The following is a 23,044-nucleotide window of genomic DNA, read 5'->3' as shown; positions in this document are numbered from 1 at the left end:
CACTTACTCCTTACACTGGATATATAATAATTTCCCCCACAATTTTGAAGGCCTCACCATTACCTTCTAGTTTCTAGTGTTGTTTCTGATAATTCTGATGCCATTCTCACTTTCTGCCTTTACATCTGACTTGCCTTTTCTCTCTGTAAGTTTGAGGACATTCTTTGCTCCTATTGTTCCGAAACTCCAGGATAATGAATTTTGGTCTTGATCTTTTAACATTCATTGTACTGAGCAGTCCACTGCCCTTTCAATCTGAAGACCTGTGTTCTTTGGTTCTGGGGAAATTTCTGGTTTTATTTGTTTGGTATATCCTATGTTCTCACTGTTACATCTTCTAAGAACCCTTGTTAAGACACTGAATCTTCCAAATTAATCTTCCTTCTTTCTCATTTCTCCTCCTCCATCTATGTCTTCTTGTCTCCTAATTTCTGGGAGATTTCCTTGATTTTCTCTTTACCCCTTAATACTCCATTTTTTCATTTCTGCTACCGTACTATTAATATTCAAGAGCCTCTTTTGTTTTTGGTTTTAAATTCGTTAACTCTTCCTTGCTTAGTGCCTCCAGTTCTTGTTTCATGGCTACAGCAAAGTCTCCTATCTCTTTGGGGAAGGTAGTGAGTTGGGCTTTTTAAGTTTCTCTTGGCACTACTGTGTCCTCCAGATTCCTACTTTTCTGTTTGCTTGTTTTGATATCTGCCTTACATACTGGAGACTTTTCTCAAGGGTCAGATTATCATTGGCTGTCCACGTTTAAGAATAAGGCACTAAAAGACTCATTGCAAGTTTTTTAGGTATTGGTAGGACTTGCTGACAGATGGACTTTGTGCTAGTGTGGCATGGCTGGGCCACTCCATCAGAACCCCTCTTGGCTAATTCAGTTTCCTGGGGGGGAACCTTTCAACTCACGCCTAGAATCATAAGCCTTACAGTCAGCATTCTGGCTGCTGAAAGGAGACGGAGGTCTTAACATTCAGTATGTTCTACTTAATTAACTTACAACTTAATCCTTATTCCCAACTACCCTTGTGGTTAAGTCAGTCCACAACCTATGGTTTATACTTGTCAGGAAATAAATCTTCAATCATCTGCCAGGATGGGAGAGGTGTAACATCTAGCTATGAAGGGTTAGGAAGGGAACAGGAAGGTCAAAAACAGTTTGATCTAATTGTCTTGTTTTCAGTCTTACTGAACAGGCACTTCCAGATGTACCTGGGCACCAGCTGCTGGGCTCTAGTTTTTCTGGGTTTCTGTGTTGAGATGGCTTTGGTTTCAATATTCTTGCATTTTCTAAATTAGGAGATGGCAAATTTGGTATGTAGCCCAAATCTGGCCTGCTAAGAGTAGTTTTTATATGCTTATAATATACTTTTTAAAAAATGGATAAAGGAGAAGCACTGAAGAGAGAGGAAGGAGAGAGGAGAAGATGGAAGAGAGGTGATGGAAGTGGCACGTGGCCTGTAAAGCCCAAAGTACTTACTGTCCGGCCCCTGACAGAAAGTTTGCCAAACCCTATTCCATGCCAGTAGCCACTCTTTCCTCAAGTTTCTATCTTCCCAAATACTGGTTTTCTTATTTCCCCTGTTCTTTGTCCTTGTGGGTCTATGTCCTTTAAAATCTCCCCTTACTATCATTTTAGGGGTTTGATAAGGTTACTGAAAACACTTTAAGTTATTATAAATAATGCTGTAGTGAACATCTTTAGAAGTTGAAACTTTTTTCATTTGTAGGCTTATTTCCTTAGGCTAGAGTCCTACAATGAGAACACAGAACAAAGGATCTTGGTAGTGATGAAAGCATTCTATACCCAGCAGCAAATAATCAACCAGTATTTATTATACGCCTGTGACGAGTCAGAGACAGCTGGTTCTTTCAAGCATGCTACAAAAATCCTAACAGAAATAATCAATGCTTCGCAGACCATCCTCATGTGCAAAAAAAATCATTTATTCTGGAAAGAATGTAAAGTAACTTAAAGCTACTTAAAATATAGCAGGCAGCAAATGAGAAGCAAGTAAAAATGATGAGACAAGAATGAAGACAGGTAGTATCTAAAACAGACTAGGAATAAGGCTATTATAAAAATGTGTATTAGAAGTTACTATACACTTGTTAAAGGCAGACCAGAGATTAGGTTCTTAGTAAGCTATGTTAATTTTCTCTTATTCTAAAAAAATTTTTAACAGGCTACTGCTTCTCCCACCTTAGAAACGTCTTATGGATGACTGAAGCTGTCCTGAGTATAACTGAGTGAGAGAAATCCAAGCCTTTGGTAGAGACTCATAACCTGTGGTACAGACATATACAAATGAGAGTTTTTGGTGGCTCTCATCTCTTTCCTCCTCCCTGGGGACAAGTAAAAGAACAAGGAGAAAACAGCCCTCAACAGCTCTGAATTGTGACTCCTACTATCCTGGGCATGCTGGTAGGAGGAAAAGCAAAGTTCCCTTGAAAATAGCATGCCAGTCTCCCTCTGGAAAGAGACTGGAAATAGTGTTTGAGTCCCTGTAAGTACATGAGCTCAAAGGTCAGCTTCTGGAAATATTCTGCAGCTGTGTGCACATTTAGAAACTTGTGTTCACAGAACCATGTCTTACTCATAAGGCATAATTCTTTAACATCACACTTAGAAATCAGGAAATTTTTTCATACAACATTTAAAGGAAAACTATTCACCTCTGACAAACTCAGTAATACTTTTAAAAAAAGGGAAATAAGTACAGCATTTAAAGTATCACAGCCAGAATATAAACCGGTTTATGATAAATTCAGTGGAAAGGGAAAACGTCAAGCCTTGTGGGTTAAGTTTTGGCATTCTGCCTGCCTTAGTCAGGTATGTATTCACCCATTCATCCATGTACCTACGCACACATCCATACAGAATTTTTATGTGCTTCTTATATGACAAGTGGTTCCAGCGTCACAAACACAAAAACAGTACAAAAAGCTTGCATGCATGGTGCTCAAAATACAGTGCAAGAAACACACAAGTACATCAGTAAGAAAATAACGTAGTTAAGTGCTGTCACCCAGGTATGTGTGAGCTGTCAAGGGAGCAGAAAAGACTGGTCTGACGGTCGGCAAGGACCAGTTTAGGAAAAGTAACATCATGGGCTACATTTTCCTTCATAACTAGAACTTCCTTGAGAATTATGAAAAATACCTTATAGAAAAAATGTTAACGAGAAAAATGGCATTTTTAATTTTCAAATTTTAGTTTCTAAAATATTTGAGTATATATGAAAAACAGCAATACAAAAGTAGCCTTTCAGTCTTTTACCTCCAACATTTCTGTAACATTTTAAATTTCAAGGTATGTTTACATGCACAGTGTCTTTTTTTCCTCCTTCAAAATATCCCCTTTAGATAGGTACTATTTATTCATTATGTAATTTAAAGATAAAAAATTGTAGGTTCAGAAGAAAAAAAGTAACCTGTTTGAGATCACACAGGTGGCAGTCTCGCTGGTCCAGAATTGAATTAATATCTATTTTCACTCCAAATCCCATTTTTTTCTCAACTAAAGTAAAATGCCCTTTGAAAGACTGTCAGTGTGACACTGAAATTTTTATTGTGTCAAAAAAAAAATAAGATCAACTGTACTTCAGTAAAAAATAAAATAAAATGCAAAAAAAAAAAAGGAAGAAAGAAAATAAGGCAGAGAATGTTTGCTGCTAATGAGAGGGAAAAAGGGGGTTTTTCCAGCAAAAAGGTATGAGATGCTATCAAAATCCCATGCAGGACATTACAAAGCATGTCCTAAGCTATGCACCAGAGAGTGAATAACAGCTCTTTCAGATTAATGAATCACTGCCTCACTTTGTCATAAAAAACACTCTGCTATTTATCCTTACTTTGGACTCATGGCTGTCTGATGAACTTGGGAGTATCCCAGACCAGTGGTCCTCCTGTGTCCCTGCTTCTCCGTGCTCTGGGAGAGGCTGAGGTACTGTAATGTAATGGCTCATATGGTTTCAACAAGAGTTACAAGAAGGCTGTTCAGTTACTGTGATGATTAAAATAATTAATACATATAAGGCATTTACCACACTTCTCACCCCATAGTGAAAGCACAAATATTGCTGTGAGAAATTAATATAGTTCACAACACACAAACACAAAATAAATTATCACAAAGGGCAATTAACTCATAGCATTTAGCTTCATACCCCGTCATTGCATTATCACGTGAATACTGAGGATTCTTCTTACTGTGGAAACTAATTTCCATTACTGTCACCTGCTGACTTCTCATGTTAAGTCACTTAACTTTGGGGGATACTCACTGAAGCTTATTGACTGAAAGAAGGTAAGACAAATGCAACTACCTGAAAATGCAAGAGAACAAGAACCTCAGTAAATAAAATAATTCATGTGATGCTCCACCACTAGGTCTTTCTTACTACGAAAAATTTTAGTAATTCCAAAAGGTATTTAGATCAATAAGCAGGTACATCTTCACTTGCGATGAAGATGTAAAGAGCTGTGTTCACTTCCACGCAGACTGTGCAAATATTTCTCAAAGAAAACACCATTCACAGCCAAAGTTTTAAGCTGCGGAAGCGGCTGACCTCATGAACTCAGAGCGTAACGAGATGATAAATGTGATGGGAGTGAGTGAAGACTCTGTTCGGTTTAAAAAGGCTGCATGCGCTGCCAGCCGTGCTGAAAGGTGTCCAAATCCACTCTTCTCTCCTCCTGCCGCCATCGCTGGTCTGCTCAACAGGAAAATAAGGTACGAGGAAACTTTTAAAGGGGATTTCCTGACCTTATGCCAAATAAAGGACACTTGGGCTTGAGGTCACCATGAAAATAAAGTGTCACCTGAGTGTCTGGATTTGGGGGCTCACGAAGGCCGGTGTTTGACTCTTGCCTGGAGAAACCTGAGAGTGAAAAGTTAACTGGGTTTGGTACTGACACCACAGCAAGGAAGGAGGATGGTCATGGAAGCACATGTGCGTGTTCACTGGTGGTGGGAAACGGTGTGTTTCCTGGGCCGAGCCTGCAGGGTGGACTGGAGCTGAGAGGCACCTGCAAAAGGACGCACAGGGCCAGGCGACGGCCCAGCGCAGGTGCTTCCAGGGGAAGTGTACAGTGCATACTGTGAATCGCTCAGATTCTCCTCTTCTGGACCAACTTATTCTCCCAAGAGCTGGGAGTGCTGCTGGCTGATAATGTGTAGCTAAGGTCCTCACCAGGTACAGCCACAGCCAAACAAAACAGCATCAGTTAACGGTTAATGTCAGCAGCTTGCATCCCATAACTGGTCCGTATGGAGCCCCAAAGACCTAGCCCCCGACCTCAAGTCAGACTATGGTGGAAGGGCACCCCAGCAGCAGGAACCCCGTGCGGGATGGGCCGAGGCCACTGCTGCAGCGGCACGGCAGCTCAGCTTCTCCCTGTCCTCTCCTGCTGCTGTCACAAACCTACGGGTGTTGCTCCTCAGATCACGTGCCCCCTCCACCAGTCTCTGCAATTACCTGCAAATTTCTGTTTTGGAGTCCCAAGGTACCCAACCTATGGCAGATGCTACTGACGGTGGTCCTAGAAACAAACTCTAAAAATTTTAAAACAGGATTTCTGAGCTAGACGACATGATGGCTGGCCATGAGATGGAGTCCTGAGAGCCATGGCACACAGCAGGTGTGTAACTGTTCAAACTCCCAGGAGCCTTGAGAGGTGCAGGGATGTAACAGTTATAATGAGTATGATTCTCTGCTTATGCCTTCAAAGCCAGCTGAATGCACCCTCTCTATCCCTGAAGAACAGAGGTTTATTTTCATTGTAAGAGTAAGTTTCTAGGTTTAGACAGCAACACAGTGGAGAACAGTTCTATGGTACTTTACCCAGATCAGGAGGACGAAGCAGAAGTTTCTGCGGGACAGAATAAGTTCACAGTCTCCCCTCACCACTGTCACACAGAAACTCTTCTAGGCTTCTAGGATGCTGGAAAACACTCCTATGCCACCCAGACAGGAAAGCAGAGTGTTTACTTTTGGAGAAACTGTCCATCCAAGGGAAGGATCTACAACTACTGACACTTACGAGGCTTCTGACAAAAGAGCCACCCTGTCTTCCAGACACAGTACAGAGAAGCCCACCAGTCAATCAGCTCCAGACATCACACAACTTGTCAACCAGGCTTTTTAGAGCTTCATTCAATCATGAATGACAGAGGTTAGCAGAAGATCTCTAACTTGAAAAATATATCAAAACAGAGCAATTAGAAGGATCTTAGGAAAATCCATGACCAAGCAGGAAGTAGAACAAACCATTTCATTAATATTCTCAGAGAGTTCAGATGGGCACCTGGAGACTGGGAATCTCCATGGAGAGACTGTGAGAACACCACATGGGTTAACGGCAGAGCTCCCTGGACAGCACCTGTGCTACAGAGCTAGAGAGCAGCCAGCCCCAGTTCGAGCAGGACACAAGCTAGCTATCCTGTGCATGAGGGTACTGTCAAAAATAATAAACTGACCAGTGTTTGACCTTACTCAGGCATTTTAGAGTTATGTCAGAGGGAGTAAAGAAGTATGAAATGGATGCACAGAAAACTAAATACAATTATAGTATACTCCATGAGTCTTTGAGCAGCAGTATTTATTAAAATCCTTTGCAGGAGATCAATAACTAGTGATTAAGAATTAAAAAAGCAAAATGGCTTTGCATCTTGTTAGAAATACATAGGTAAATAGTAGAAGAAGTACCTACAATGGCTGCTTTCGGTGAAAGGTACTAGGAAGTGAGGCTGGGAGGGAGCCTGCAGTTATCTTGATAAGCTGAACAGTGCTTTTCAACTTTTTAAGGCTCTGTGTAAGCATTCCTTGATAAAAGTAAACATTAAGTAAAAGAGAAAAACTACTTATTTGATAAACAAAATCCTGCTTTAGAACCACTGCTAACAGTGCCCCCAGTTGATCTGCTCTGGCCACAAGCGAGTGACAGCAATGGACTTAAGCATTAAAAACACACTTAAGACACAAGCATCGTTACACAAACATTACACTAACAAAGACTGGTTCGACTTTGATATCAACATGCCAGGGACTGAAATATGCAAATAGAATTATAAACCATGCTAGGTTTTAAATATCACATCAAAACAAGTTAAACATGATGTTTAAAGATGCTATTAATTCAGAAGCATATACAATCATGCTTGATTAAATCATTTTATTATTCTGCACATAAATCTGAACACATTAAATACATGTCAGCTAAAATTCAGAAACAGATGTTATGTATAAAGGGATCATCAAATATTAGTAAGTCTTAAAAAGAAAAGGCAGCATGACAATGTACAATTTTTATTAAAAGTGAAATCCGGTTTATCCGCTACAAGTAATTACCTGACAGCAGAATGGTCTTTGAAATAAAAAAATTCGACAAGTTGGTTCAATTATCAAATTAAACAGATTTTGTAAGAAGATAATGCTAAATCTATGCCAGGAATTAGCAGTTAAAAGGCAAAAATAGAGAAAATAAAATACAGATGAGCTGATCAGGCAACGAGTGAAATATGATACAAGATCAGATGACAAGGCAGTGAATTAAATTACTCCAGGTTAAATTTATATTTCGAAAATGTTCACTGGTATTTCCATCATACTTACATCTTTGTGCCCACTACTAGCAGAATCGTGAAGTGGAGTGTCATCATCTAATCCCTGCGTGTTAACATCTGCTCCAGCTGCTATAAGTATCTTAGCCACATCGTAATATCCAACGTTGCAAGCTTCATGCAGTGGTGTCCAACCTGAAGTTGGACCAGAATATTAATTAAACATATGGTTCACTTCTACTAACTTAATACATACGCTTTTTATATACATAACCACGTGTGACATATTGATTCTAAATGCACACGATACAGAAGGAAAAAGGAGTAACAAGCAAGCTCCCGGAAATAAGAACTGCGAACACCATCAATTTTACAGAAGGTAACTCGCAGTATTATTTCCACTGGGCTAAATTACTTGACAAAAGTATTAAACATTGAAGGTTATCCAATAAATACAAACTTCATATCATTCGTAATAATCTCATCTGAACTATGGAAAAGGAATTGGAAAAGGAGGCAAAATAAGCTGAAGGCTTTCATCTGTTAAGTCAAAACCTCTTCCGAACTTAATACTTATTTTAACTGAAATAAATTTATCATTTCAATTACTTTTATAAATTAATTTGCTGCTTCTACTTATTACAATTAAAGTAATTCCGCATGTCATTACATTTCTTCAAAACAGGATTTCACTGATTGGGGATAATATAATTTATTTAAACAAGATCCTATTATTAGGCATTTAGGTTATTTCCAATTTTTAAATATTAAATGTTAGTCACAATATATAAAAGTAGATTTTAAAAAGTTTCTGCTGTTTAATATAGGGAAGTATGTTCAGTATCTTGTAAGAATCTATAATGAAAAAAATGAAAACGATTATATGTATGTAAGTGAATGACTGGGACATTGTACTGTACACCAGAAACTGACACATTATAATCAACCGCACTTCAATTAAAAAAAAAAGAAAGAAAGAAACAATGCTGCAACAAATATCCTTACAACTAAATCATCAACTAAATCATCATGCATATCCATGATTAAATATTTAAGGTAAGTACCTAAAAGTGAAATTGTTAGATAAAAACGGGAAAGTAATTTTTTGGGGAGTTTCTGGTAGATAACATAAAGTTTTCCTCTAGAATAAATAATGCTGTGCATTTTAAGTCTCAATTTTGAAAAAGATCCTGTATGTCTCCCTTTTCCCATTCACACCAAATAAGACAAATAAATTCCAGGTGTATTCTAATAGGGCTATATGTGAAAATAAAACAAAAAATCTGGAAATGAGAGAAAACAAGGAATCGTTTTATGATATAAAGGCCAAAAAAAAGGCTTTCTTGAATAGAAGACCAAAGAACCCACAAATGAAAAGATTAACTGATATGATTACATTAAAAACTAAAGCTTTCGTATAATAAACAATGCTGTAATGCAAATTCAAACACTGCCACAGTGAAAATCGTTACATATCTGACAGAGAATTACAATCTACCCTCTTACATACTGATAATACTACCAAACCGTAACAAAAACAGGCATGGGACCAGGTATAGCAATTCACAGGTCACATAGAAATTTACACTCTGTATAAAAAAGAAATATCCACTGTCACTACTGATTAAGAAGATCCAAATTAACTAAGTTCTTTTCTTCTTCTGTCAGACTTTTAATCATTAAACTGATAATACTCAGTTTTAGGGAAGGTGTGAGGGAAAGGCTCTTTTTACTCTTGCAGAGACTGTAAATTGATGAAAGTTTTCCTGGAGGGCCTTCTGCCTCTATTTCAAAATTTTTTAAATACACACAGCTTTTCATGCAACAGTTTCTGTTCTGCTGAAGCCCTGAAAGCCTTCTGCAACTGCGCACAGACGCATCTGCACAGGAGCGCCCCCGGAGCATGCCCGTGCGGTCCGTGCTGCCCAGCACCCTACAGCTGCCGTGGTAAGTGAAGCAGAACCGCCCCTGTGCACCGACGGAAATGTCTGCAGGACGCCAGGCACGAAAGGCGGACTGCAGACTACGGGCTGACAGACACAGAAGGAGTGATGTGGTTTTTTTTTAAGTCTATATATAAGTAAATATTCATTTAAAATATATGTGATAATCGAAGTGCATGGAAAGGATAACCTCCAAACTGTTAACAGTTCTGTGGAAAAGAAAGAAACTGGGGGGTGGGCGGGTAGGGTATGTAGTATGTGAGACTAAAGGAAACTTCGGTATTGTCCCCTGCACACTTCCACTGTCTGACCTCTTTACGGTGAGAATGTACTGCTATGACAGCTGAATAATCGAAGTGAAACAACCATCGCTGCTCTCACAGTCCTCATGTAAAAGCTAATACATGTTCCTGGAAGACAAACTACTGTGAAAACATTATGTAACTTGAATTCACCTAGAACCTACATTGGATAAAAATTTATACGGTAATATATCAACTAAAATGTAAGTTTAATATTTAAAAATATGAGTAACTACTGACATGGAATTGTAGCAGAGATCACAGTTTTACATATACATTCCAAAAACAGTTTTGTAGTCAAGTATACCTTTAGGAATGAGGAATGTAGATTAAATTGTAACTAGAATCGAGTTAGATAAGAAATTCAAAATTTTAGTTCTGACTAATAATCTTTAATTATTACTCTTACCTGCAAAATCTTTTACATTCACATTTGCCCCTAAACTTATTAATTCTTTGACTTGTTTCACATCTCCTCTAATAGCTGCCATGTGTAAAGGAGTTTCACCACGTTCATTTCTTTTATTAACTTTATCTTTTTGTCGAGATGAGGAACTGGGAGTTTTCTTTTGGGCTGGTGTTGTCTGTGATGGATGATTTGGTGTGGACTCTATAAGAAAGAAGAAAGTTAACAGAAGTTCCCGTCTGAGTATTTTATATATTCATTTAAAGGTTTTTACAAGTAATGTGCTAACTTCCTGGAACAGGGGGAATATCTTCTTAACCTAACAATCTGAAACTTGACTTGGATGATACATTAATAATTTGACCCAATTACATGGAGTAGATCTTCCTTTAGGATTATCAAATATTGCATGAGCCAATCAAGAAAAAAATTTTTATTCTGTCAATGCAGAAAGTTGGTTTAAAACAATAACAAAGTATCAAGTATATACCCTATTAAGTGTCTGCTCAATGAATAATTTGATAAACTGCGAACAAAAGGTACTTTTCATGGCATGTTATATTATTTTAAGACCTAGATGAAATCACACTGAAGGCTAGAGTTTACACCGCCGACTCAACATACTGCAGTTCTATTGTGATATTAGGTGCAATTTAAGGTCATAGATGATGTTACTATGAAAAGAAGGTTAACCTCTGTAAGAAATAAGGACAGTCTGGAAAAAGGTCCTTAAAAAGTGGGCTGATACAGACACAAAACAGATAAACAACAAGGTCCCACTGTACAGCACAGGGAACTATATTCAGTATCCTGTAATAATCTACAGGAAAAGAGTCTGAAAAAGAATACACAGACATATTCTTATTCTTCAGTTATGTACAACTGAATCCCTTAACTGTATACCTGAAACTAACACAACACTGTAAATAAGCTGTACTTTAATATAAAAAAAATGGACTGCTAAAAGAGAAAAAAATTTTTTTGATTCCCATCATTTGACTTTTGTTCCAATTTTCTATCAAAAAAAGACAGTTAACCAGATGATGCCCTAAGTGCTCTCCCTCCCTGTTTCAGAACTGGGAAAACAAACAAACAAACAAAAAAACTGGTTTCTTAGTCAATCAAGGATTGAAGACATATGTACAGAGCTTATCATTAATTCTGAAAATTTTAAACTATTTCAAAGAAATAACAGCTCTAAGAGAAAAAGGTCTATGAAAAATAATTTTCTAGTGTCATATAATAATTTCCTTGCAAACTGACATAATTAGAGTGCTAAAGTATTATCATCCTTTTCTCAATAAGAAAAGTTAAAAATTTACCTTTTGGATTTTAAAGTACATTGTGTCAGTAACCATCTCTTATCTATGTATTTCTATAATGCACACTCCAGAGGAGCGAGAAGACTTAGAAGGACTAACTCTTAGAACAGTGAGGACTGCTCAGAAGACTTCTTGGTACATAATGATACTCACGTAATATTTGTTGAACAAATACATGATTTTTATTATAATCTCCATAGTCAAATTATTTATTTAGAAAATTAGCAGTTTAACTTCTTAAAAGCAAAAAGGACGTATTTTTAAACTCACACAACTCAAAGGAATTAATTCATACAAAATTTTGTTCGCCATACCAAAGTAACGTTTACACAAAATAACAGTGCTATCCATAATGGCAATCCAGATAAACATAACAAAACATGGAAAATTAATTATGTAATGGATAAAACGATGAACCCTAAACTCCAAGTGTATCTTACAAGCTGGCAGACAGCTTGATATTTCAAAAGCTTTCCACTCTAGTTTTATATATGTTGATAGATGATTAAGATGTACCCTTAATGAAAAGAACCAACTGCAGAACAGTATTATAGTAATCTTATTTATATTTAAAACAAACTCTAACAAAAGATATATATTTGCATGTCTGTACCTAGAAAATCTCTAGAAGATAAACTGTTAATAGTGGGTACCTCTCAAGGGGGGAGGTTACTGGAAATGGGAGAGGATTTTAGCTTTTTGCCTTACTGTATTAACTCTTTACTTTATTCTAAGGATAGAGGTTCAGAGTATTAAAAAAAGTTTTGAAAAATACAAGTCTTCCCATCTAACTTTAAATACAACTCAGGGTCAAGATTTTACAGGAAATTTGAAGTTCAACACTGTTAATATCTTTAATTTGGCCACAATCTTTCCCAAACTGCGGGTCAAAAGGCAGGAGAATAACCAAACCAACATGCTCTACGTAAAAAAGCAGGAAGCCCTAACATGTTTTTATTAGTGAAAGGTGTAAGACACACTCAATGCTTTGATGGAAACTATGATACAAAGAAACTATAAGGATTTTATTAATTTGTCCCATTGTTTTAAAAAGAACCAACACAGGAAAAGTTCACTAGAAAAATTGTGTCCTTTTCAATGCATTTAAACAGGGTCTTTTATTTACCCAAAGTCTTACATAAAGAGGCCTTCAATTCAGCGTCAAAAGAGAAAATTTTCTTCTCTAGACAAAACTGATTTACCTTCTTCTTGTATTGGTCAATGAGAACTATAAAACTTAAAATTTTTCTTTTGTGTTGTTAGCTATCAGAATGTATAGTTAAATTCAATGCTCAACAGTAATTACTATCTCGGCCCAGCTCTCTTAATTTTAAAGCTCTTTTAATAAATTAGGTTGGTATGTTTGTTCCCTCTTTGTTTTGGTCCTGCTGGTGAGCCATTTTCAATTATTTATGGAAGGTAAAGTACTTGAATAAACACATATACACAAACACACACACACGCACGCGTAGAGCCACTCCTTAACTGGAAGTGTGAAATGAAATATGAAATAAACTTATATAGTATACTGTAGATATTTTTCCTTTTAAAATAAATTTTAGTAGATCTTAACAAAACATGGATTATACCCTTGCTTCTAAATGCATGTGATAAGATTATCAGCCTTCAGCAAGGTGCTAATGAACTGAAAAGTAAACTATAAACCTAGAAGCAGCTTTGCAGAACCTGGGGTAAAAACTTCGGAGCAAGGTAAAAGCACACAGTCCTGCAACAGATTTCTCAAGTTGACTGATCATTTCTAAATTACAGTTGACCTCAGAACAACTTGGGGATTAGGGAGAGGCACCTACCCTCCCTGCATCTGAAAATCCGGATGCAATTTACAGTTGGCTCTCTGTATTCTCAGTCACACATCTGCAGATTCAACCAACTGTAGATCGTGTAGTACTTAGTATTTACTATTGAAAAAAGCTGCACAAAGTGGACCCACACAGTTCAAACTGTGCTGTTCAAGGGTCAACTGTATGCATTCTACTTGACAAGTATTTACTAAATGTCCACTCTTGTACAGTCTTTCATCTAGTGGAGGATACAGACAATAAACAACTGTCACACAAATAAATGTAAAGTTACAAACTTATAAAAAATTCTGATTAAATCCAGAAAAGAATTTAAAAAATTTAAAGTACTTAAAAGTAATTGGTAAGATAAGGCCACACTGTGAGGAAAACTAAGGACACACATGGACTCAGTGACGGTAAGTGTCACCTGGACTGTTGTCCCTTGCTGTCATCTGCATAAGAAGTGCCATCTGCTTTCGCTCCGAGAGTGGATAACCAAAAAGAATGCTCACTGGGGTGGACTTCTTATTTCCTGCTTCCTTTTTTGTTTTCTTCTTTTCTGGACCTTCTTTCTCTGGAATGATTAAAAAAAAAAAAGCGTAAGATTCTGAAAGAAATTTAAGCACTCAAAAGTAAAACATAAAAAGACTTTCTAAAAACAGATGCTATACGTGTACACGAGAAACGTGTGTAACAAACGAACTAGCAGTAGGCAGACGAGAGAGCACCAGGCTTCCATTACATGAACAATTTTCTTTGTGAATGCTTTGAAAAATACTTTTAATTGTATAATTTTCAGAAAATTAGAAACATTTGGAAATTCAGCCCTAGTAAAATTTGTATTTTAATGATTCTATTAATATTTAACTTCTTCAATAATATTTCAAACATTCCTTAGTTTTGCATCTTCGAAACTTCTCTTTCATTCATTATAATTTTATTCTTCTTAATTACTGCTAAGCCTAAATAGCCATGTTCCTTCATATTACTTCCCTAATTCCACTGAATATTTGTACAATCTTCTAAGGAGACAAATATTTAAGACAAGTCACATCACAAAGAATAATTACTGAAAAAAAGCAGCAGATCACTTCATTCCAGTCATAGGATAGTTGAACAAGGCATAGTATCAGTCAAAGTTAAAACAGAGCAAATTAAAGATTGTGTGTGTGTGTGTGTGTGTGTGTGTGTGTGTGTGTGTGTGTGTGTGTGTGTGTGTGTGTGTGTGTGTGTAGGGGTGGAGGGGGAAGTTAACAGAGAATCTGCAAAGATACAAAAAATTCTAAGGAGTTTTTCAAAGATCTATCAAAAAGTCAGCTCTCAGATTTAGCTATTTGGGAAAACTTCTGGCAGTGCAGCTAGAATTCCCCATGAAGTGCTGGAATATTCAGATGGAAGTGGACTTCACAGCTCAAAGACACACAGGTGTCTGTTCTTCCTCTAGGACTTCCTGAGGATTAGTTCAGGTAGTCCCCTGAGAGGACCTGCCTATTATTAACTGTCTAGGCATCTACTTCCTGGGAAATCCTATACCGACATCTGGGCTTTACTGACCCAGGTTTGAAGCTCCCTGTAAAACAGCAAAAATGAGTGGGAGAAGGGATGGCTCAGTAGTCAATACTGGGTATTTTTCCAGACAGACGTGGCCAGCAGCTGGATTACTCTAGGAGGTAAGTATTTATTGATCTAGCAAGATTCAAGAAACTAAAAAAAGTTTGATATTATTTAAGTATTATTGTATTATTATTTAAGGCATAAAAACTTCCAATGTATTAGTTAATTAGGATAAAATGGATAAACTGGCGTCTTAATGGCCTAGAAAAATTAAAGGTCTTAATATTTAAACTCTGCTGCCCACAAATCACTCAAAATTCAATAGTTCCTAAAATATCCATTTAGCTGATATTTGATTTTACATTAAAAATTTCAACACTTTAAAAGTCAGTCTATATTAATAGTTCTAATATATTCTTTTATTTTCATGTTTGTCATTTTATTATCATTAATGATCCAATTAGTATAAATCCAGTTTCAGCACAGTGTTTCACCTAGCCTACTAAATTACAAAGCCCTTAACAGGTCTTTTGAACAGGCCTATTTTTTCCAGAAACATGTACTTTCTCCTAATAATGTTCTGTATGCTTCATATTTAATGAAGAACCATGATTGCTGTAGTTTTAATACTTTTCTATTTGAATAACAAATCTTTAAATGTAATGAATGTACTTCTCACCCAGAATTAAATATTTAAGTGTGACAATTTTATAGAAAGGAGAAAAGTTATTTTCAGGAAAGTAAGTTCAGTAATTATAGGAAGCAAAATAAAAAACACATAATACCTCTATCCTTAAAAGACTTTCTAAAATTTTGGAAAAAATTTTGTCTTTTACTTTCTCATTTGCAAAATAATTATTTTTTGGTATTGACTGCATTTTAATACAATGTTTTAAAAAATATGCTCTACAGTGATATATACTGTTTATAGAAAATAGTAAGACAATTATAAATTCATTATTAGAATTCCATGCTGACAATGAGCAAAGAGATAATTATTACATTCTGGAGAAGAATAAACTAACTGGATATACTCCAAATATTCAAGCAAAAATTTCAATTAGATATCAGCATCCAAAATGAACTTTTTTCTTTAACTGAGTTACTTTAGTTATCTGAGTTCATGCTTTACATGAGATAGGAAAAGAAGATAAGTGAACAGCTAGACTAGAGATAACCATATACCATTCTTCAAAAACATAAATGTTAGGCTACCATGTTGCAAAGTTTGCCTTTTCAAGTTTAAAGCATTCAACAAAATTCTGACAATCTGGGATCTATCCAGTGAAGAACTTGTTTCCTCTGACCTGTCATAAGTAAAAAATGATCATATACTATATATACTAGAAAAAGTTAGGTACTTTTTCAAATTTCAGTAATTGAAATACATATTTATTTATTTGATTAATGGGTCAGAATTTTAAAATTTAAACACAGAAACACTGACACACATACTCATTCAGCACAATCTACTATAGACTTGAAATTCCACTCAGCCATCTTAAGAGATTTTTAAAGAAAAATCCAAGTGATTCACTTAAGACTAAAGAAAAAGGTATTGGGACTTTTCAAGAATCCAACATTCTTTCTTTCAAGGTTCAGAGGATCTTTAGAATAACAGAGATGTCTCAGTCTTATAATCTCAAAAATCAGTGCCTTCTTTCCAGGTCATGTCAGAAGAAATAGAAAGCTCCAAAATGTCACATCCCAATTAAGCATATTAAGGAGAAGAGACAAAATTGTTTTTCTTGGGGATCTGGTTCATAAATATATCAGTATCTCAAAAACTAAAGAATATAACGTTTTCCACAAAGTAGTCACTGTATAAAGAATGAAGCAATGGAGCACAAACTCAAATACAGAGGAACATAGTTAAATCAATCACATTTAGAATGTATATACTTCAATTCTGAGGAAAAACGCTGTCAAATACTCTTTGGTTCTGAAATATCTACACAATCTCTAACAGCTGGGAGCTCTCCTGTTCTGACTTTCAGCAGTCATACTCAGATCGTGGATGGCTTCGTCACATACAGCTCTTTTAGGTGCATCCTGGTACTTAGGAGCCTCATTTTAGGAAAGAACACTGAACTCCACAAGAGTAGGTCTTTTCAATTTAATGCTTATTGTAAACATGCCTCCCACCCCTAAATTTTGATAACTAAGTATTATTGACTTATCAGCTCAATTTAACAGCTTTTAAGATAATTTTACGAATAACTATTTGGTTTTATACCAACCCTACAAATCTATAAAATAAATACAAAGTACATCAGAAACAGAAAATTTATTTCAGTTTTTAGACTTAAATGTCATATGCTAAAAACTGGACAATCAGGGACTACACAGTATTTTACATTAAAAACAGTTCAGAGACAAGAATGTAAGCTCATTAAAAAGGAAAAAAGACAATCAAAACAATTAATTAGTTTACACATACCAGAGAATATATTTACTCTTTAATGGCATTTTTCCAAGAAACCTAGTGTTTTGATCCACTTTGAAATTCAACATGGGCAGCGAAGTCAACAGACTAAGGAGGTCAACCAAAAAAGTTTTTAAGGGTGTTTTTAAAAAAAAAACAAAAACAAAAAACACTGCATGATTTAAGAGTAAGACAACACTGCCTACCACCATCCATACACGTGGTATACCTTGTCGGGGAGTACAGCAAAGAGACTAAGGCTCTCGGGTACCTTCCCACAGGGGTCACTGCACCGCACAACTCCAAGGAGCTGACTTGAACACTTTTCTAGGTGAGCGGCGCCCCCACAGTACACTGCACAACACCTTAGTGGCGGTATGCACCCTGCTTACAATGTTCATACAGGGCATGTCTTGGGTATGATGCACCGCATAGCTCAAAAGAAAATTGGAAAATTTCGTGTCATTCACATATAGTTCACTTATCCAAACAAAGACATCTACACACTGGTTTGAAAGTAAGTTGTTTATAGCACAATAATTAATTGTAAATGTGACAGAAACCACTGGCTAAACAGGAGCCCCTGATAATCTAATTACCTGAGTATGTCCTGTAAGAAGATATAAGTCTCTCCCCCCAATTTTCACTTGTATGTCCTGGTTCTGAATCTACAGAATGAGAAGACAGGAGAAAAGAAAAAAGCATACGAAGGGAAATGCAGAATTCAACAAACCAACATTTTTCAAAAGATCACTAGTTAGTCAATGATGTATCATTGTTTTCCCAAAAGATTATATTTTAAAGGTAAAGCCAAAAGTACATTTAAATCACAGGTTTGGCCAATAACTAAGATTTCAGTTTCTTTAACTGGAATATTAAAGTTGAGAAAGTCAACCATGTACCTTGCGATAACAGTTGTCACTGGTGCTGCTTATTAAAACATATCATCTCTTTTGAGGATATATATTTTTTTCAATCTCTGAATAATGATGAAAGAGGCAGTACTCCATCACTGTTTTTTTGTTTAGAATTTGTCTTTAGAAATGACTTTTGAATAATGGACTTGCATCAACCTTTTTTGTTCTATGAATACCAAAACTACTCACAAGACAACAGAACATTTTAGACCACAGCATCATTCCAGATCACAGACCTTTCTATAAATGATATACATTTCAAATGGTATGAATTACTACACTGAACACTACTAAAGACCTCTTAGAAAAAAAGCTGTCTAAATCAAAACATTTATCAGCTAAGAACTCAACGAAGAAGACAAACAACAATATGGAGAACTGACTTTTGGCAATAAGGCCAGAGCAAATACTTTTACTTTCAAGCAATAAGCTATCTTAACTCAAAATAATATTATTCTGATCTTCACATTTTCAATCTACTGGCTTACACTTTTCTCTCCAGGATCATTATTATAGACATTATTCATTTTTTAGGTGTAAGGAAATAAAAATGTTGGGAGAAAATCAACTTAGAGAACAAGTAACCCTTAAACATAGTATTCGAAAAATTTAAAGATAAGCCTAAAAGTTTAGTAATAAGGATCATTCAACTGAAAGAGAAATCATTAATAACATTTAGACCAATTCTAGAGCATATGTGTAAATGAACTGAATTACAAGCCTTTCAATAAATACTTGTATTTCAAGACTAAACACATTAAGTCAGCAACTAGAAGAATTCCATGAAGAATATTTGACATTTCGTTTAAAGGCAAGTAAAAATTTAAATAGGCCTCCGTAGACTGGAAAGCAAAGAAAAAGTGGCAATCAATAAGCAGCACCAACAAACTGAATCAAATGGATTACTGGAGCAGATATTACTGTGACAGATTAAAGAATGAGGGATAAAATGAACTTTCGGTTATATTCATTAATATAAGAAAGTAGTTTAACAGTTCATCCAAACCTTCCTTTGGCAGTAATTAATCCACTCTGACTCCATAACACTCTCTGGGTCTTACTCAGATAAGTATGTTTATATTTGGAGCATCTGAATGTGTATTCTATAAAAATGCAATTAAGAAGCTAGAAAATTTAAAACTTCTATATCCTGTCCTTTTACTCAACCACTTCTTCCTTCGGTGCTCTACTGAGACCAGACCACAATGAGATTACTGCTACCTATGAGGTTTTTGTAAAACACTGAGTACTAAGTAGAGCAATTCTCTCTCCCCAGTAAGTTCTTGGCAGCAAGGCAAGACGAGCAATATTTATATTTTAAAAGCCATCTTTTTTTTAATTGAAGTATAGCTGGTTTACAACATTGTGCTGATGTCAGGTGTACAGCAAAGTGACTCAGTTTTATATATATGTATATATATATTTCAGATTATTGTCCATAATAGTCTATTACAGATATTGAATATAGTTCCATGTGCTATACAGTAAATCCTTCTTGTAAAAGCCATTATTTTAAGCTAATATTCTGTTTTGGATTGCAAGAGAACAAGAAAAGTATCAAGAATGATTTTTAAAAGTTTGCAGTGGGTATTTCAAAATTTTTATAATAAAACACAGGGGGGAATAGATGGGATTAAATCTATAATAAGTAATCTCCATGAAAATCACCAAAAGATGACTATCCTTATTAAGCAAAGCACTGATTTTACCTCCTACTTTAACACAGTTACCAGAAAAATCATGTTTCTTTTTTTATGTAAGTTTCCCTTTCCAAATTTGCTTGAGTCATATTCAATAGGGTAAATCCTTTAAAGGCATCTGAAGCCTCAGGAAAACAGAACTTTTAAGGCTGGCCAGCAGAAATTTAGTTTAAAACGTTTGAACGTGTTCAACAACCGCCACCGTGGAGTTTGGGAACAGATCATACTGCGCCCCTGTGGATTTTCTCATACCACACTTACTCACATATGCCAAAAGAAAAAATTAGTAAGTAAATAAATAATGCTTACTAAGAGGAAACAAATATTTTTAAAAAGTAAAGAATGTTGTATTTTTCTGCTTATTTAAACAGGCAAACTAAAGTTTTAGAAGTACTACTGGTTTAACCCTGAAGAACGTTCGATCTATCAGATCTAAAGGAATACGTGCCCTGATGTTATCTGAGACTGAAGAACAGTGGTACACTCCTGGAGGCTTTATACCTAGGTATAATCATTTTGGAGAAACATCACAGAAATTTTAACCCTTTTAACCCCGTAACCCTACTCCTATGAATGAATAAAAAATAAGTAATTCAGGGTATAATAAAGATACAATCTGCTAAGATGCTCTTAACAAAATAATTGCAAGTCTAGCTTGGAGGCCAAGAAGAGACTCCCTCACGTACAGCCTCAAGACAGCTGTTCAGTGCTTTCTCGTCAAGGGACTGTGGCTTTCTCTTGATGCTATTAGATCAGGAAAGAAAATAAATATGATTTTAAGAGTGATAGTGCAGGAATAAAGGTCACTTAGGTAAAATTTTAGTAACTATTCGAGGTAACAGTAGTTATCAGTTATTACTTACTGCGCTAAAGTGTGCTATAGAGCAGCAGTACTGTAAGGTGTCCACTCAACATGCACTCTCCCCTTCTCCCACCAGGAATACTCCACCTCTGATCAGGGTGACAACTCGCCCAGCTCCGAATATGTGACTTTTCAGACCCCCCTGCAACTAGAGAGGCCTAACCAACATGAGGTACGGGCTGAAGTTCCTAGGAAGGCTGTCTCACCAGCAAAAAAGCCAAGTCTCACTGGGAGAGAGAGACTTCTCTACTTGGTCCTTCCTCTCTTACTTTCTGCCCAGGAAGGGTATCTCGTGACTGTAAGACAAAATATATAAGGACAAAGCCTATGATGAGCTAAGGGTGGCAGAGCAGAAACATGAGAAAAGCCCAGGCCCTGAAGGCATTACTGAACTGCTATACCAACTCTAGCCTGCCTCTGCTTGGTCTTACCACATTAGATTAAAAATCTCTAAGTCAGTGCTAGCCAGGTTTCTGTTTTAATTAACGTACTGCAAACTGATTTGCACTCAAAGGTCAGAATTTTCTGAAGCTGGTATTATATGCACTTTTACAGATGAGAAAACTGGGACTCATAATGAACTCAGTTTACCTGGCCAGTGCTAGCAGGGGGCTGAGTAGGGAGTCAACACTGGGCTGCCAGGCTCCAAAGCCTCTGATAATAAACACGATGCTATAAATTGCCTCTGTTACAGCTACAGCAATTTACCCTGTCAGGATTCTGCATGAGGGAAGACTGAAAATAAAGGCTAAAAATAAGTGATAAAACAAGCTGACACAGTACGTGTAAGAAGTAATTTGTCTTCTGGGTAAGATGTAGTTGCATCCATGGGCTCAATGAGTCACTGTATACATTAGCCTCTCAACATTTCATGGACAAAGTTTATGGGAATTCTGACAGGACAGAACAATGTGGGATAGATACTGGAATGATGTAAGTAGATACACTGGAGATTTGTTGAAATGTATAGGATTATGATATAGCTAGAAGGACCCACTGGCATGACTTCAAAATTACACTGCAATTTTCCCCCAAATTTTATCTGTCTAGTCAAGTAATTACTTTTCTAGAAAGTCTTACCTTTCAAAAAATTAAAAAATATTAAATTAAGAATTTAGGAAGTTGAAGATACACTGGGGTATCTCAAAATGAAGACTAAGAGTGACTCGTCCAGTTGATGGCACTGCTGATTCTGAGGACCACTGAACCCTCCTTGGACAATATAAATGTCATTTTAAAAAAGTAATGACTGTGCTTTATAAAAATAATGTATGCTTATTACTTAAAAAATTCAAGGCATATAAAAGAATACAAAGAAGAAAGTAACAAATCATTCCCAAATCCTGGAAATAAAATGTAAACACCTCGTGAGCATCATTCAAAGCCTCTCTCTCTCTCTATATGTATATGTATATGTATATGTATATGTATATGTATATGTATATGTATATGTATGACAGATGAACTAGCAGAGGGAAAGAGAAATCAATTTAAGTAACAGTAAGGAAATATCATATATATGTGCTATCTTTAAATAAAAATGTGTAAGATTAATTTTAGTTTAAGCCAACATGAAACAAAACTAGAGGAAATGCTTCTCTATAAGAGATATCACATACTAAAATATATACACACACATATATATAAACATACAGATAAAAGCATTTTAAATAAGGAAAGATTAAAAATTTTAAGTAATAATTTTTAAAAAACCATGTTATTTCAGTTTTAAACAATATCAGTTAATCCCTTGCTACAAGAGATGTCCAGCTGGGTAGCACTATTAGTATTTTTTCCTTATTCCTCCCTCTTTGTTCTTTCATTTTTCACTAAGTCAGGGTTTCCAATGTTTACATTTTTTGTTCAGAAGCCATAATAAACCCACTAGGTTTAGGCTTAGTTCTACAAGGAAACAGTCTTTATATTTAAACAATCTTATCTTTCCGTATGTGTGTTTATATACACCTTGTGTGAATATGCATATAGATAAAGAATATGACTTAAAATCAAATAGTATATATCATTTCATAACCTGCTTTTTCACTTTGTGTACTATAAACATCTTTCCATGTCATACTGCATATTCTTCTACAATGTTATTTTTAAGGGTAAAAAATCACTTCTTCATTGAATTTAGTACAATTTAACAAATTCTATACTACTTGAACTATGTTCCTTTTTTTGTTATTATAAAGAAAACTGAGATAAACATACTTGAAGATGATTTTTACTCTCATCAGTAATTGT

General features: G+C 35.8%; 1 protein-coding gene across 9 annotated transcripts in view; it reads right to left on the bottom strand.

Annotated features, from left to right (window-relative positions):
• ANKRD12 (ankyrin repeat domain 12) overlaps positions 1-23,044 on the bottom strand; it is a 109,107-nt gene that overhangs the window by 45,044 nt on the left and 41,019 nt on the right. For 7 of the 9 annotated variants that reach the window (XM_072949258.1, XM_072949250.1, XM_072949257.1 and 4 more), the window contains 4 exons: positions 17,918-17,986; positions 13,767-13,913; positions 10,219-10,419; positions 7,617-7,759 (listed from right to left, as the gene is read on the bottom strand). In XM_072949258.1, the coding sequence (XP_072805359.1) occupies positions 7,617-7,759; positions 10,219-10,419; positions 13,767-13,913; positions 17,918-17,986 (560 nt within the window). The remainder of the gene's footprint in view (positions 1-7,616; positions 7,760-10,218; positions 10,420-13,766; positions 13,914-17,917; positions 17,987-23,044) is intronic. The other 2 variants (XM_072949255.1, XM_072949256.1) reach the window with 1 other exon arrangement.

The sequence above is a fragment of the Vicugna pacos genome, chromosome 24 (assembly GCF_048564905.1).
Source record: "Vicugna pacos chromosome 24, VicPac4, whole genome shotgun sequence".
NCBI lineage: Eukaryota > Metazoa > Chordata > Mammalia > Artiodactyla > Camelidae > Vicugna > Vicugna pacos.
The sequence above is the reverse complement of the archived record's forward strand: the minus strand, read 5'-3'. Positions and strand labels throughout refer to the sequence as shown.